The sequence below is a fragment of the Hyperolius riggenbachi genome, chromosome 5, assembly GCF_040937935.1.
Source record: "Hyperolius riggenbachi isolate aHypRig1 chromosome 5, aHypRig1.pri, whole genome shotgun sequence".
Lineage (NCBI taxonomy): Eukaryota > Metazoa > Chordata > Amphibia > Anura > Hyperoliidae > Hyperolius > Hyperolius riggenbachi.
This window is the reverse complement of record NC_090650.1, coordinates 281028018-281044750: the sequence shown is the minus strand read 5'-3', so window position 1 is coordinate 281044750 and position 16733 is coordinate 281028018. Positions and strand designations below refer to the sequence as shown.

At 45.7% G+C, this 16733-nt stretch overlaps 1 protein-coding gene across 2 annotated transcripts in view; it reads right to left on the bottom strand.

Annotated features, from left to right (window-relative positions):
• Nucleotides 1–5130: 5130 nt before the first annotated feature.
• Nucleotides 5131–16733, bottom strand: part of ACOT13 (acyl-CoA thioesterase 13) — a 34853-nt gene continuing 23250 nt past the window's right edge. For both annotated transcript variants that reach the window (XM_068236986.1, XM_068236987.1), the window contains exons 2-3: nucleotides 8881–9065; nucleotides 5131–5497 (exon numbers count right to left, since the gene is read on the bottom strand). In XM_068236986.1, the coding sequence (XP_068093087.1) occupies nucleotides 5341–5497; nucleotides 8881–9065 (342 nt within the window). In that variant the 3' untranslated portion in view covers nucleotides 5131–5340. The remainder of the gene's footprint in view (nucleotides 5498–8880; nucleotides 9066–16733) is intronic.

Here is a 16733-nt window from a genome sequence, read left to right as displayed (position 1 = left end):
CATTGATCACAGTGGACAAATGGGATGCAGGAGAGGAGAAAGATTGAGACGTAGACTACACAGGAGGGGAGTATGACGTGTATGGTTACTTTGACTATTTTCAGTTCAGGTTCTCTAAGTTTACCACCTTTATTTTCACCAAAGGTAATGTCAGATTTCCACAGAGAGCAGGAAATCTTCATTCCTTCCTTTGTTTAAATCCCTCAAACAAGAGGAAAAATTTAGCTCACTGGATGTGAGGAAAATAATTTGTTTATTTAGATAAAACTTCTTCCTGGAGGGAGATGATCTGTTTGTTCAGTTTCAGGGTGCCAGAAAAGGGTTGAAAGCGTCTAAAAGCACGCTTAGTAATTGTTTGAAACTTTGTATTAACAAAGCATATGATATTGCAGGGAAGCCAGCTCCTGAGAAAGTGAAAGCCCATTCTACTAGGTCTGTCATCTTCCTGGGTAGAGAGAAACACTGCCTCTGTTCTTCAGATTTGCAAAGCTGCCACACTGTCGTCTTATGATACATTCCTAAAGCATTATCTTTTGGAATTACCAAGCAATCAAGACTTGGGTTTTGGTCAAAAGTACTGTCTTCGGTTGTCCCACCCTGAGAGAGGTAATATACTATATCTCCTGGTGGAAGCCAATTGCTCTTACTGGTAATTGGTGTTCCACGTAGACTCCACGACAGGTGGTGCAACCCACCCACAACTCAAACGGTAAGTCTCCTACCCTTAGATGTGATAGTCAAAGCATTGGTGGTAGGAGATGGCTATATGAATCTGTCTGTTCTTCCTGTGCCAGGGATGGGTGGGGCTATCTCCTGGTGGAGGCTATGTGGAAAACTAATTACCTGTAAGAGTAATTATTTGCTTCATCGCCTGTATGCTTTACTATTCCTACTGTATGCAATGTTAACACAGTGTTAAAGTGGAATGAAACCCAGCATTTCTTCTTTGCTCTAAAGATTATTTACAGCATATATACTAACTTTTTATTTTGTAAAGCCGCATTCAAAGGGTTAAATCACAGGACTGACTCTCTCCAGGGGCAGCCGCATCCAAACTGGTAATAACCTAGTCTTGTGTTTACATTCTTCACTTAATACAATGAATTAAACATTTCTCTAACTGCAGAAACTTCTGCTAATGAGTCCTGAACTGACTGAATTGCTCAGAAAGGTTATAAAAAGTAAGAAAACACTTTATTGAATATTTTGTCAGTTTAAAACTGCTTTAATGTGTTACCGCCCTTGTTTTGTGTTGTAATGCTGCGCTGTGACTTTAACGTTGCATTGCAATGCAATGTCCCACTGTGAATGTAGCCTGATAGGCCTGTCTTCTCCACATGACCATGCTACAAATATCTCCCACTAATGCAATATTCTTTAACTGGTTCTGGACCAACACAATACGAATCTGTCTAGCAGGTGGTGCTGCGGCTCTGACTGGACGTAGATTCAACGTTGCAATGAATTGTGCATCCCCGCCGATACCGCTGCTCTGCACCTGCCGCAATTTGCTTGCTCTGCTGTCTAAGACGGCAGGGCTCTGTAAGCAGGTCAGGAGCTGCTTTCTGTGATCACGCAGTTAGGAGCCAATCACATTGGCTCCCATTGATAGTGTCAGGAGCCAATGAAAGTGCTCCTGACCAGCTGTCAGCAGAGAGAGGAGCCTGCAGCGGGTATGTGCGGCGATTTGTCAGGAGGCAGCATCTTATCGTACCAGCAGTCTCTGGTCCTAAGGGGGCAGTCTGCTGGTACGGAAGTGGTTAATACTTGACACGAAAGGCCAATTCCTGCACTTTAATGAGTTGCATGTCCAGGTAGTAAGAAATGTCAGGGATTACTTTTTTTTAAAGTGAAATTGGTGTTAGGAAAGATCCAAGCTGTCAAGTACTTTATTTGGATGGTTTCTTATGCTGGGTAAACAGCATAATTGCGGTTCTAACTTCTGAAAGTAGTTTGGCCAAGTGCCCTTTATACCTGTGCATGTTCCAGCAGCTGAATGACAGCACTGCTTGCATAGAGATGTTTATGACAACTTTTCATACCTCAGCTCTGATATGCTGACAACACAATTTCCATGTGTGTTTTGTTTTAATTCTTTTCAATCGGCGAACTCATGCAGAGGCGGTAACTTGAAAGGACTACTATCATGAAAAATGGTAAAATTCTTGTGTATATATACTTTAGAGTAACCCCCCCCCCCCCCCAAAATGCTGGCCTCCTGAGTCGTTACTTTCTGCACACTATTCTGGAATACTGAGCATCTGCCATTCAGGAAGTGCTTTTAAAAAACAAACCTGAGAATCCCCCATGAGGCAATGGGCTAGTCTAAAAGCTTAGATTTTTTTTAAAAAACCTATTGTGACATGGCAGTGCATTTCACTCTTGGACAAATGTTTGTTTTACACATGTAATTTTAATTTTTACAATTCATAATGGTGATCATTGAACAGCATTTTTATAAAAAAAAAAAAAAAGACTGTCTTGCAATGAAAGTATTTTGCAAAGGTAAAGACAGACACAATGCTGCAAATCCGAATATCCAGTCAGCAAAGAAGTACGAAGATGGTTGGCACTAGCAGCTTCTGATGTGGTCCCTTAGGATAGATGACCGGCACCTCCCCCTCTATTGCTCTGCATGCACAGGTAAACAGATTATATTGCAAAAAGGAGAAGCAGGAGTTTGGCACTGCAACTGGAGCATTTTAATTGGTAGTGGCACAAGAGTAAATAGACATTGTATTGAGACCGCACAAGCTGAAAACGTGTCCTACAATTAGGGTGAGGTAGATGAGTGGGTGCTAGGCACAGATTAGTAGCATAGGCTATGACAGTATTTACACTTATGCCATTACCAATTAAAATGCTCCAATTGCACTGCAGTGCTGGACTCCTGGTGTTTGTTTTTTTTTTTGCAGATCTAAATATGCTTAGATCTGCAGTCTAAAGGACAGGTTTGGTGAAGTGGCAAATGGTACAAGAGGTCATGGATATATGATAAAGTGGGCAATAGCAACAATTAGGACAAAGCAGAAAATGAGGTGGAAGAGAATAGTAAGGAAATAAGGATGAGTTGGAGAAAAGCAAAGTGTGGCCTAGTTATGCAGGGAGGTGAGATCTAAAGCAATGCCCAGTACAGAGAGGTACTCCTTATGCTTTTAAAGGACAACTGAAGTGAGAAGAATATGGAGGCAGAAATGTATTTTCCTTTTAAACAATACTAGTTGCCTGGCAACCCTCCTGGTCTATTTGGATGCAGTTGTGTCTGAATAACACCACAAACAAGCATGCAGTTAATTTTGTGAGATCTGACAATGTCAAACACCTGATCTGCTGCATGCTTGTTCAGGGTGTATGGCTTATAAGGTTGAGACAGAGGATATGCAGGACAGCCAGGCAACTGGCATTGTTTAAAAGGAAATAAATATGGCAGCCTCCATATACCTCTTGCTTCAGTTGTCCTTTAAAATGGTCATTACAGATGGTGGATCCTACCAAATTTCTTCAAATCCCTGGTCTATACAGCTATTGTGTGCTCATACACACCGGATACATATACAAAAATTCACAAATTCCCGGGTATTGCAAAAATATAAAAAATATTTCACAAATTCCTTATTCACAGCTAGTGCATTAATAAATCCTTAAAACAGTGCTACCCCTTTAAAACCTTGGGCCAAGAGAGCTGCACATTCTCCATACTCTTTATATCATGGTCATAATACACAGGTCAGGACAAAAAGCCCACTACAGGCACTATAGACAGTCCCTGGTCTATTACCAACTCCATGCAGACTTGGGTGAGTTATGAATATTGAAACTTGCAAAGCAATAGGAATATCCACTATGCTGCCATACTTTGTATTAAATATATACAAGTATAGATGTGGCTGGATGGTGTAATGGTTAAGGGCTCTGCCTCTGACACAGGAGACCAGGGTTTGAATCTCGGCTCTGCCTGTTCAGTAAGCCAGCACCTATTCAGTAGGAGACCTTTGGCAAGTCTCCCTAACACTGCTACTGCCTATAGAGCGTGCCCTAGTGGCTGCAGCTCTGGTGCTTTGAGTCCGCCAGGAGAAAAGCGCAATATAAATGTTTTTTGTCTTGCCTAATATTCAGTAATGGCCAATAACCAGGGATGGTTAATGAGATATAATTAATTGATGCAGGATTATACAAATCTATTAAGCTTTAGGATTTATTTGATCCATTTTCAAGCTGCATCCATTTGCACAATCTTGCATCAACAATGAATTTTTTTTCCCCCTCATTAACCATCTCTACCTATAATCAGAGTAAGGCCCCGTTCAGACTGCAGAACGCGCACCGCAACGCATGCGGACCGCAACGCGTACGAACGCACGCCATCCGCGTTCGTATGCGTTGCGTGGCTGATCCCATCACTGAAAAGTAAATGGGACAGCCACGCGTTTTTACAAAAAATGCGTGCAGCATGCGTTCCCGGACTGCATAGGTCCGGAACGCATGCAGTGTGAACATCAGACATTGCACTGCATGCAATGTCTGATGTCGTGCGTGTCGGCCACCTGCACGCGTTTCCAAAACACGGCTGGAAACACGTGCAGTGTGAACGGGGCCTTAGACTTGGGACCCATTGCAGCACTTGGCGATCAGCAAAACACTATACCAGTGGATCCTTATGGTGGTGGTCCGACTAGCAGCGTTGCAATCAGGAGTGAATGCATCACTGGCTATAGTAGCCAAATCGCAATAGCTCTGGGTATTGTGGTGACATTGTGGTACTTTTGCGATTCTGAAAATTGCAGGCGTTTTGTGATTTTTGCAAAGTGCCTGTAGAGAGTCTGGTTGAGTAGTCCTAGGTGGATATTTTAAACAAAAAATACTGAGCCCAAATTAAGAAAAAACAGTGCAATTCATCCACCAGCAATAGCTGGCAGCCCAATTGCATCTTACCCGAGTCCATGGTGGCCTGGAGGGGGAACAGTAATTAACGCCGCCGGAAAATTTGCTATAGTAGGGTGAGCAGTTTCTTTTGCTTCAGCTTGCACCAAAATCTACTGGTGCCCCTTTTGCATGAATGCGTTGTAGTAATCCCAAAAGTATGTCCTGGGTAAGTTTAATTCAGTAATAGGAACGCTTGAATAAAGTGAGTTCAGTTAAGGAAACCATTTTATTAGGATATATTATAATCTCCAAACAGCTTAGATGGGCAATGGAAAATGCACCCTGTGCTCATCTCTTCAATGAAAGCCTTTTTTTCACAACACCAGGAAGTAGTATTGTTTCATTTCAGAAATGGTAGTGTTTAACTTCAGCTTATTTTTCTTCTTCTTCTTCAAAAAAAAAAAAAACTGCAAAAGTCTAATTCCCAAGATGTTTTGTGTGTCTTCCTTGTGCTATTATTTTCCCAGTATCTTTATTAACTAAATCAACAGTTGCAAAGGCCAAACTTCTTCCTTGCTTCAAAATCTGTGCAGTGATGAGAACCGAATCCCCAATTTTAGCTGCATTCATATACCTTAAAAATAAATTTGGTTTTTAGATGCAGTTCCATTAGTTATCAATAAATCATTTATAGCATACCTGCATTAAAGGGAAAAAAATAACAGCCCACCATTCCATAGCTGGGTCTCTATAAACCTGTTAAAAAGCTTGGGGGGCTCAGTAGAATAAACATGAGTGCGTTTATTCTACTGAGCCTTTGCGAACCTTACTCATGCATGCCCAGTCTGACTGCGTTTAAAGAAATAGGACCCCTGTGCTGGGAGAGTTGACATGATTAATTATACTTTATGCTAATGAGGAAAAAGAAAGCTCTCTCAAATGTAATGTGCCTTGGAAAACACTGCCACAAAACACTTTTTTTCAGAGAATATGAACAAAATGTTTTTCTTCACTCCTGGCTAGTGGCTGAAGCCATTTATTGTCAAACAACTTGGCATTGCGCTCTGCTTGGCCCAATGTCAGACGGGGAATACAGTATTCCCCAAAGGCCTGTTTTTGGCAGTGCGGCACAGCTGTCGCACCACCAGTTTTCAGTGTGAAACCAGCCTGAGGCCTGGAACCCACTGAAATCAGCAAACGCAAAACGCAACCGCTAGCGTTTTGTCTGAGCGGTTTGCAAGCGGATTCATGCGCGTTTTTGGTTGTTTTGCAACATTGTATTTTTTTGCCCAGCGGGTGCGTAGCGTTTTGCGTTTTTATCCTGATTGGTCCTGTGAATTATTTTTCATTTTGTTACAGTGTGCTGAACCGCAAAACGCTAGCAAAACCGCTCAGTTTAGGTTTTGCTGAGCGTTTCTGCTAGCGTTTCAATACTTTACATTGAAGCGCTAACGCTCCCAAAATGCTGCAGGTCCTGCGTTTGCGTTTCTGTGGAAGTTGCCCCATCCATTAACATTAGCCCAGCGTTTTGGCAAACTGCTAGCGTATCGCAGTGCTGCCAAAACGCTGCCAAAAGCGCTCCTGTGGGTTCCAGCCCTGAGGGTACAGAGACCTAGCAGGAAACACTATCTGCAAGTCCAGAAAAACTCTAGAATTGCACACCAGGTCCTTTGGCCGCTGGGCTTCGGGCATGGTGCTTGCTTCTGCCTTGCTCATGCAACTTTAATAACCTATTCCAGTGGTGGCATGGTTAGTGTTTTTTGCTAAGTCTATGCACCATCAGACAGAACTGAGCTGCCGTCCGTGGAATAGATCAGCTATACGTTTTGTAATAAACCGTCACTAGACTTTTCTGCAGGGGAAATACAGAGCCAATGCCGGACGACAGTCGAAAACGATACTACCAAAGTTATAATTACTCCGGGCAACATCTGTATAATAAACTTCAGAGTCCTGAATCAGCTGGGTTCTGGCACATAGCTCCGCCCCCTTGCTAAATATGGCAACAGCCGTTCTCTATGTGATATACAGGAAGGCCGAGGCCTTTCTGGCAAAGGGGAAGAGCTACGGGCCAGAACTCTGCTAATTTGGGACTCCGGTGACGATTATTAGACAGACGGCGTTCCAGGTAGTTTTCACTTATCAGCATTAGTGTATGCCTGAGTTTTTTTAAATGTTAATCAGTGGCAAGTTTTAATTATTTCCTAGGGTTAGTAGATTCAAAAATGTTTTGCAGATCATTAATTGTAGCAAAATCTACACCATGACTAAACACTCATTGCAACTTCTGAAAAACCTTAAAGGACAACTGAAGTTCGAGTATAAGCCGAGTTTTTGAGACCAAAAAAGTGGTCCGAAAGTGGGGGTCTCGGCTTATACTCGAGTCGCTATTTTTGCAGACACCCCCCCTCCCCATGTTGGCAGTGACGGCTGCGTGTCCCCCGGCATGAGCAGACTGCTCTTTGTTGTCCGCTGCCGTTAGATGGCCGTGCGCTGCTTCCCTCACCAGATTGGAGTACTGTGCGGTAGTTCTACAGACCTTTCCCCGCCTCCCTCAAAAGCAGAGCGCTTTTACCAGTCTGCACCGCTGTCCACCTGCAGTCGTCCATCCGTGCAGAGGAATGTCTTCACAGGTTAATCCGTGTTCTCCTCCCCCCCCCCCACCGACGGGTGCCCGCCGGCAACAGCAGAACGCTACATGGTACTTCATGTACCAGTCTGCACCGCGATGATTGCACGTGTTCATAGGCGTCATAGCAACGGTTGCTATGATGCCCTCTAAGTAAGATAACATTATCTACAACTTTGGATGCCTCCACATTTCTCTCCACTAAACTTTCCAGCCCTGTGTGTAACCCCTTGAATGCTGTTTTAGTAAAAAAAAAATGCTGGTTGTATATAATATGCTGTAACTCATTTTTTTTAGAACAAAGAAGAAATGCTGGGTTTCATTCCGCTTTAAGAAATGCCAGTTGCCTGGCTGTCCTGCTAATCCTCTGCCTCTAATACTTAGTCAGAGCCCCAGAACAAGCATGCAGCATATGAGGCGTTTGACAGATCTGACAAGATCAGCTGCATGCTTGTTACTAGTGTTACTCAGACACTACTGCAGCCAAATAGACCAGCAGGGCTGCCAGGCAACCGGTATTGTTTAATAGGAATTAAATATGGCAGCCTCCATGTTCTTCTCACTTCAGTTGTTCGGAGTTCAGGTAAGGCCCGTTCACACTCGGGCACTTTCTGGCAGAGTTTTGCTGATTGCCAGCAATCAGCAAAGTGCAGTGAGTGCCCTTTTCTACTAGCAATAGCTGGCGATTGCGATTTTTCCTTAATTTTACGCAATTGCGATTTTACATGCATGCATTTGCATTGTAAAATCTCTCAAAACTGCACTTTGGCAAAAATCAAATCATTGTAATGGAAAATACCTACCGTGATTCTTATGTTAAATAGCAAACCTAGCGATTTAAAAATCACTAGCATTTTGTGATTTGAACGCAATCGCCTGCAATGGAAAAGGGTCCTGACTCAGGTAATCCTATGGGATTACTCACACTGCGGCAAATGTGCTGCATGGAACATTTCCGAGCAATCAAACTGATTCTCATTCACTGAAATGAGAAGCACAAGCACAGCAAAATTGTGGAACATCACTATCGCTAGGCGATTGCATTTTGCGATTATCAGTGTGAATAGGGCTGAAGAGAAAGAGCTTCTCAGACTTCAAAAAACACAAACGAGGGGGCGGGGAATTTTTCAGTGAAAGCATTACACAGTATTGCTTTTTTACTACTATCCTATCCCCTTTGGCATTAGGCTGCAGGAAACATGCAAAGGCAAAGATCTGGGGGGCAGTTGGTTACTGTTAGGCTTCAGTAGAGGGAGTCCATCTTTTCCCCACTGGAAGATATACTGTTCCATTTCTATAACTAGAGTGACAGTAAGTTCTGGTGCATGGTAAAATGTATGACAGAAGACACGTTTTTCTAACTTAGATAAAAAAAAAAGCATACATACGTAATGTTCATGTCAACACTGACTCCTGGAGCTCCTCGCTCTGTGTTTAGCAGTGCAACTGTAGACACAATGTCAACCAGGGTAGCAGTGAGACCCCCATGTAATGTGCCTCCACGATTTGTGTGTTCTTCAGCAACTTGCAGTTCACAGACCAATTTTCCTGGGCTTGCAGATACAATTTGAACCTGAAAAGTTTAGAGAAAAACTCATGAAATTACTTTTCTAACAGACGTGGATATATTAACGTTTTACCTTCATTCAAACAGATATGAAGGTGATGGAATTGACATAACTTAGCATAGCAATCATTTATTCAAAGGAAAAGTAAACACGTGTCATTTCCTCCCATGGAAAAAGGAAGTATACTCCTGGCTCTGACACCTGGGATTGCACTATTTGGCTGAAACAAGCTCCAGTAGGCAGTTCCACAGTCTACCAGTCTCTCAGGGCTGGGGCACACCAAGCGGCTTTTTGAGCGTTTTTGCAGCCGCTTGCGGCTGCGGATACGATAGGGTAGTGTATTTCAATGGGGTAGTTCACACCAGAGTGGGAGGCGTTTTGCAGAAATGAATCCTCCCGGGTTGAGGCATTTTTTGGATTGCGGAGGCATTTCTGCCTCAATGTTAAGTATAGGAAAAACGCAAACCGCTCTGAAAAACGGCAGATCAGAGCGGTTTGCCAGGCGGTTTTGTTACAGAAGCTGTTCAGTAACAGCTTTACTGTAACAATATATGAAATATGCTACACTGAAATCCGCGGCAGCAATCCACAAAACGCCTCATAAAAATAAAAAAAAGCGTTTAAAAATCTGCTAGCATTTTGCGGATCTGCTAGTGGGTTTTGGTGTGCACCGGGCCTTAGGCCTCTTTTTCCATGAACTGTTGAGCTGTGTGCTCAGCAAGCAGTTGCCAGGCAGCAGTGAGCAGTTGTGAGAGTTTGAGAGGCATATCACTGCCTAGAAACAGTTCGTGGAAAAGAGGCCTTAGGGCTTGTTCACACTACAAGAGCTTTTCTAAGAGCTTTGCGATTTTAAAAGCCATCGCTAATGTTATCCTATGTGTGTTCACACTGGAGCGATGCGACTTTGCAAAAAATCCCCCATTGCATAAGCAAGAGCTTTTAAAATCACTGGCGTTTAAAAAGCTCTTGTAGTGTGAATCAGCCCTGAGGCCCCATTCACACTTAGAAGCGCAAAACGCTGGCAATTTTTGCTGGCATTTTGCGGGAGTGATTTTTCAGCGAAAAAAATCACTGGACAGTGCAGCGATTCCTCCGCAATTGCGTTTAGCGCTTCTATAGCCCTGAAACGCAATTGCTGGGAAATCGCCTGAAAATGGTGCAGGATGCGCGGTTACAATTTGTCGATTTGCGCAAATCGCCCAAGAACGGGCCCATAGGGTTTTATTACACTAGCGCTTTCAAAAGCGCTAGTGTTTGAGCGTTTTGCCGAAATCGCCGGCAAAATGCTGAAGTGTGAATGGGGCCTTAGGGCTTTTTTTACATGGGCAGCCGACAAGCCGTGAATTCACCTCCTGTCAGCTGCTCTCCGGCACCAGCCCGGGCGCTTGTTAGCGCCAGGGCTGTGGAGTCGCTACAAACATCATCCATGGCAATTGTCCATCAGATGCATATCATTTCAAATGGATGCAGGATTATGCAAATTTTGCATGCAACATGAAAAATGGATCAATCAGGTTCTACCTCAGCAGGATTTCATTAGTCCAATTTCAAACGGCATACATTTGCATGAACTTAGAATTATTTCCATCTCATCGATCATACCTATTGACAGACTGTAACTGATGGTGATTAAGGCCTCTTTTCCACAAGCAGTTGAACTGTGTGCTCAGCAAGCAGATACCAGGCAGCAGTAAGCAGTTACTAGGTAGCATTGAGCAGTTACCAGGCAGCAGTGAGCAGTTACCAGGCAGCAAAAAGCAGTTACCAGGCAGCAAAAAGCAGTTACCAGGCAGCAGTGAGCAGTTAGAGAGGCATTTCACTTTATATATGCATTTCACTGCCTATCAACTGTCCGTGGAAAAGAGGCCTAAGTGCTAAGGTTAGACAACATTCTAGTACACCAGTAATTAAACAAAACTGATTTATTTTGCTAACAGGTAATAAATGTTTGTAAGACACAGTGTTTAATAAAGGAAGAATCCCCTCAATCTACCGCAGAGTACCTGCACCTCACTCTTAGGCCTCTTTCCCACGGACTGTTGATAGGCAGTGAAATGCCTTTCAAACTCTCACAACTGCTCACTGCTGCCTGATAACTGCTTTCTGGGCACACAGCTCAACAGTCCGCGGAAAAGAAGCCTTAGAGGTACCCACGGTTAGGCCCCATTCACACTAGAGCGCTTTGCCGCAATTTCGGCAAAACGCTCAAACGCTAGCGCTTTTTAAAACATTTAAGTGTGACAAACATGCAAAAGAATAAGGAATCAGGAAGGGGGCAAATAGTTTTTCACATCACTGTATGCCTCTTTTCCACGAGCAGTTGTAAACTGGCAAAACCGCGAAACGCAAACTCATCGCCTGCACCATTTTCAGGCAATTTCCCAGCAATCGCGTTTCTGTGCTATAGAAGCGCTAAACGTGATCGCAGCAAAATCGCCGCACTGTTCAGTGATTTTTTTTTTCTGCGTGAAATCGCAGAAAAATCACTCCTGCAAAACACCGGTAAAAAATCTCCGGCGTTTTGCGTTTCTAAGTGTGAATGGGGCCACGGGCCTTTTTTTTCACGGGCAGTTGAACTGTGTGCTCAGCAAGCAGCTACCATGCAGCAGTGAGCAGTTGTGAGAGTTTGAAAGGCATTTCACTGCTTATCAAATGCTCGTGGAAAAGAGACATACAGTGATGGGAAAAACTATTTGCCCCCTTCCTGATTTCTTATTCTTTTGCAGGTTTGTCACACTTAAATGTTTCTGCTCATCAAAAACCGTTAACTTTTAGTCAAAGATAACATAATTGAACACAAAATGCAGTTTTAAATGTTGGTTTTTATTATTTAGTGATGAAAAAAAAAAAAACACACAAAACCTACATGGCCCTGTGTGAAAAAGAAATTGCCCCCTGAACCTAATAACTGGTTGGGCCACCCTTAGCAGCAATAACTGCAATCAAGCGTTAGCGATAACTTGCAACGAGTCTTTTACAGTGCTCTGGAGGAATTTTGGCCCACTCATCTTTGCAGAATTGTTGTAATTCAGCTTTATTTGAGGGTTTTCTAGCATGAACCGCCTTTTTAAGGTCATGCCACAACATCTCAATAGGAATCAGGTCCGGACTTTGACTAGGCCACTCCAAAGTCTTCATTTTGTTTTTTTTCAGCCATTCAGAAGTGGATTTTCTGGTGTGTTTTGGGTCATTGTCCTGCTGCAGCACCCAAGATCGCTTCGGCTTGAGTTGACAAACAGATGGCTGGACATTCTCCTTCAGGATTTTTTGGTAGACAGTAGAATTCATGGTTCCATCTATCACAGCAAGCCTTCCAGGTCCTGAAGCAGCAAAACAACCCCAGAGCATAACACTACCACCACCATATTTTACTGTTGGTCTGATGTTCTTTTGCTGAAATGCTGTGTTACTTCTATGCCAGATGTAACGGGACACGCACCTTCCAAAAAGTTAAACTTTTGTCTCGTCGGTCCACAAGGTATTTTCCCAAAAGTCTTGGCAATCATTGAGATGGGTTTTTTTTAGCAAAACTGAGACGAGCCTTAATGTTCTTTTAGCTTAAAAGTGGTTTGCGCCTTGGATATCTGCCATGCAGGCCGTTTTTTGCCCAGTCTCTTTCTTATGGTGAGTCGTGAACACTGACCTTAATTGAGGCAAGTGAGGCCTGCAGTTCTTTAGATGTTGTCCTGGGGTCTTTCGTGGCCTCTCGGATGAGTTTTCTCTGCGCTCTTGGGGTAATTTTGGTTGGCCGGCCACTCCTGGGAAGGTTCATCACTGTTCCATGTTTTTGCCATTTGTGGATAATGGCTCTCACTGTGGTTCGCTGGAGTCCCAAAGCTTTAGAAATGGCTTTACAACCTTTACTAGACTGATAGATCTCAATTACTTTTGTTCTCATTTGTTCCTGAATTTCCTGAGACTGTTGTGCACACCGAACGCAGAGGTTTTCTGCTTTTCACTTGGAAACCTTTTTCAGATCTATCTGGCGATAGCTATCTATCTTTAAAAAAGACAGACATAGGGAACTTGGGATACAGATCCCTTACTACCTGGGAAGATATGTTCTTGGGGGGGAGGCTCACGCCTCCCCTGCACACTTGGGCGGAACCCACTAACAGCCAATCAGATTTTACCCATAGTATAAGTTCACAGTGCACTACAAAACATATACAGTACAGTGTTCTCCCTAAAAAATTTTTCCAGCCGGGCGGCATGAAAAAGTAGCCGGGTGGCGTGTGAGCGGGTAATGCAGGGCCAGTGAAACTCTGCTTACAGAATAAAAGGAGGATGAGAAGGCAAGCCAATGTACCTGCTAAGTACACACAATGCAATTTTCTGACAGATTTACTGTCAGATCGACAATTTCCAACATGTCTGATCGGATTTCTGATTTTCTATTTTCACTGACTTCTATAGGAAATCGTGCAGAAATCAGATCGGACATGTTGGGAATAATCCATCTGACAGTAAATTTGTCAGGAAATTGCATTGTGTGTACCTAGCACAGTGGTTCCCAACCTTTTTGGAGTCGTGACACATCACACCAAACGTTCAGATCTCCGTGACACGTACACTAGCGACTGCTGGTGAGTGGCCATTACTGCTGCTGGCATAGTGGTGGCTGCTGGTGAGTGGCCATTACTGCTGCTGGCATAGTGGTGGCTGCTGGTGAGTGGCCATTACCGCTGCTGGCATAGTGGGGGCTGCTGGTGAGTGGCCATTACTGCTGCTGGCATAGTGGTGGCTGCTGGTGAGTGGCCATTACCGCTGCTGGCATAGTGGTGGCTGCTGGTGAGTGGCCATTACCGCTGCTGGCATAGTGGGGGCTGCTAGTGAGTGGCCATTACCGCTGCTGGCATAGTGGGGGCTGCTGGTGAGTGGCCATTACCGCTGCTGGCATAGTGGTGGCTGCTGGTGAGTGGCCATTACCGCTGCTGGCATAGTGGTGGCTGCTGGTGAGTGGCCATTACTGCTGCTGGCATAGTGGTGGCTGCTGGTGAGTGGCCATTACCGCTGCTGGCATAGTGGTGGCTGCTGGTGAGTGGCCATTACCGCTGCTGGCATAGTGGTGGCTGCTGGTGAGTGGCCATTACCGCTGCTGGCATAGTGGTGGCTGCTGGTGAGTGGCCATTACCGCTGCTGGCATAGTGGTGGCTGCTGGTGAGTGGCCATTACTGCTGCTGGCATAGTGGTGGCTGCTGGTGAGTGGCCATTACTGCTGCTGGCATAGTGGTGGCTGCTGGTGAGTGGCCATTACCGCTGCTGGCATAGTGGTGGCTGCTGGTGAGTGGCCATTACCGCTGCTGGCATAGTGGTGGCTGCTGGTGAGTGGCCATTACCGCTGCTGGCATAGTGGTGGCTGCTGGTGAGTGGCCATTACCGCTGCTGGCATAGTGGTGGCTGCTGGTGAGTGGCCATTACTGCTGCTGGCATAGTGGTGGCTGCTGGTGAGTGGCCATTACCGCTGCTGGCATAGTGGTGGCTGCTGGTGAGTGGCCATTACCGCTGCTGGCATAGTGGGGGCTGCTGGTGAGTGGCCATTACCGCTGCTGGCATAATGGGGGCTGCTGGTGAGTGGCCATTACCGCTGCTGGCATAGTGGTGGCTGCTGGTGAGTGGCCATTACCACTGCTGGCATAGTGGTGGCCATTACCGCTGCGGGCATAGTGGTGGCTGCTGGTGAGTGGCCATTACCGCTGCTGGCATAATGGGGGCTGCTAGTGAGTGGCCATTACCGCTGCTGGCATAGTGGTGGCTGCTGGTGAGTGGCCATTACCACTGCTGGCATAGTGGTGGCTGCTGGCATAGTGGCTTTTGCTGCTGCTGGCATAGTGGCTTTTGCTGCTGCTGGCATAGTGGGGGCTGCTGGCATAGTGGGGGCTGCTGGCATAGTGGCTTTTGCTGCTGCTGCTGGCATAGTGGGGGCTGCTGGTGTGTGGTGACTGCTGGCATAGTGGCTTTTGCTGCTGCTGGCATAGTGGAGGCTGCTTGTGTGTGGTGGCTGCTGGCATAGTGGGGGCTGCTTGTGTGTGGTGGCTGCAGGCATAGTGGGGGCTGCTGGCATAGTGGCTTTTGCTGCTGCTGTTGTGTGGTGACTGCTGGCATAGTGGGGGCTGCTGGCATAGTGGCTTTTGCTGCTGCTGGCATAGTGGGGGATGCTGGCATAGTGGTGGATGCTGGCATAGTGGGGGCTGCTGGCATAGTGGGGGCTGCTGGCATAGTGGCTTTTGCTGCTGCTGGCATAGTGGGGGCTGCTGGTGCCTGGTGGCTGCTGGTATAGTGGGGACTGCTGGCATAGTGGGGGCTGCTGGTGCATGGTGGCTGCTGGCATAGTGGGGGCTGCTGGTGCGTGGTGGCTGCAGGCATAGTGGGGGCTGCTGGTGCGTGGTGGCTTTTGCTGCTGCTGGCATAGTGGGAGCTGCCGGCACAGGGGCTGCTGCTATTTTGGTGGTGGTTGCTGCTGGCAGAGGGGCTGCTTCTCTCACAGCCAGGGGTTGCTGCTGGAACGGGAGCTACTTAATTTTTTGCAGAGAGGTGGCATGAAAGTGCCTTACTCACTGTCCTCCTCACTGCAGATTGCCTCTCCATCCGCTCCTCCTCCTCAACCGGGACGCTATCTTCCGCGCTGTTCTGTTGCCCCGCTCTGCCAGTGCCTTCCCCTTTTGTTCCGTCCCATAGTAGATAAAGGACTACAAGAAAATGGCCACCGTTGTCCACAAATGTGGATGCTGGCGGCCATTTTCTTGTAGTCCTCTACTAACTACAATGGGACAGAACGAAAGGGGAAGGCATAGCAGGGCAACAGAGCAGCGCGGAGGACAGAGCACTGACACGGCGACACATACCCGAAGCTGCCACGACACATGTATGTGTCGCGGCACATGGGTTGGGAACCACTGACCTAGCAGATTGTTTCAGATTAAGGTGCTCAGGTCCCTTTTTAGGGCTCGTTTCCACTATTGCGGTGTGGAATCGCCTGGATTCCACCGCTGATGAAATCGCATGCGGATGCGATTCCCCATGCGTTTTTTGCCACGAGTTCGCATGCGAATTCGCGTACGTGAGGGTATATGCGATTTTAACCATGTCACTGCCTGTGTGAATTTACATTGGTACCTATGCGAATTCGCGGCAAAAAACGCATGGGGAAACCGCATGCGATTTCCCTATTAAATACATTGCATGCGATTCGCATGCATTCCACTCGCAGGCGAATTCTGCGGCTCTTTTGTGCGTTTTTTCACCGCTGAAAAAAAACGCACCTCAACAACGCTACAGTGGAAACAGGCCCATCCACTTGCATTACATTTGCAAATCCGCATGCATTGGACGCATGCGGATTCGCAATAGTGGAAACGAGCCCTTAAGCAGACCTGAACACAGAACTTCCGCTCTGCTCTAAAATATGCGCAACAGCATAATCTTTAAAGGACAATTATAGTGAGAAGAATATGGATACTGCCATATTTATTTCTTCTTAAACAATACCAATTGCCTGGCAGCCCTGTTGATCTATTTGGCTGCAGTAGTGTCTGAATCACACCAGAAACAAGCATGAAGCTAATCTTGTCAGATCTGACAATAATGTCAGAGACATCTGGTATGCTGCATGCTTGTTCAGGGTCTATGTCTAAAAGTATTAGAGGCAGAGGATCAGCAGGGCAGCCAGGCAA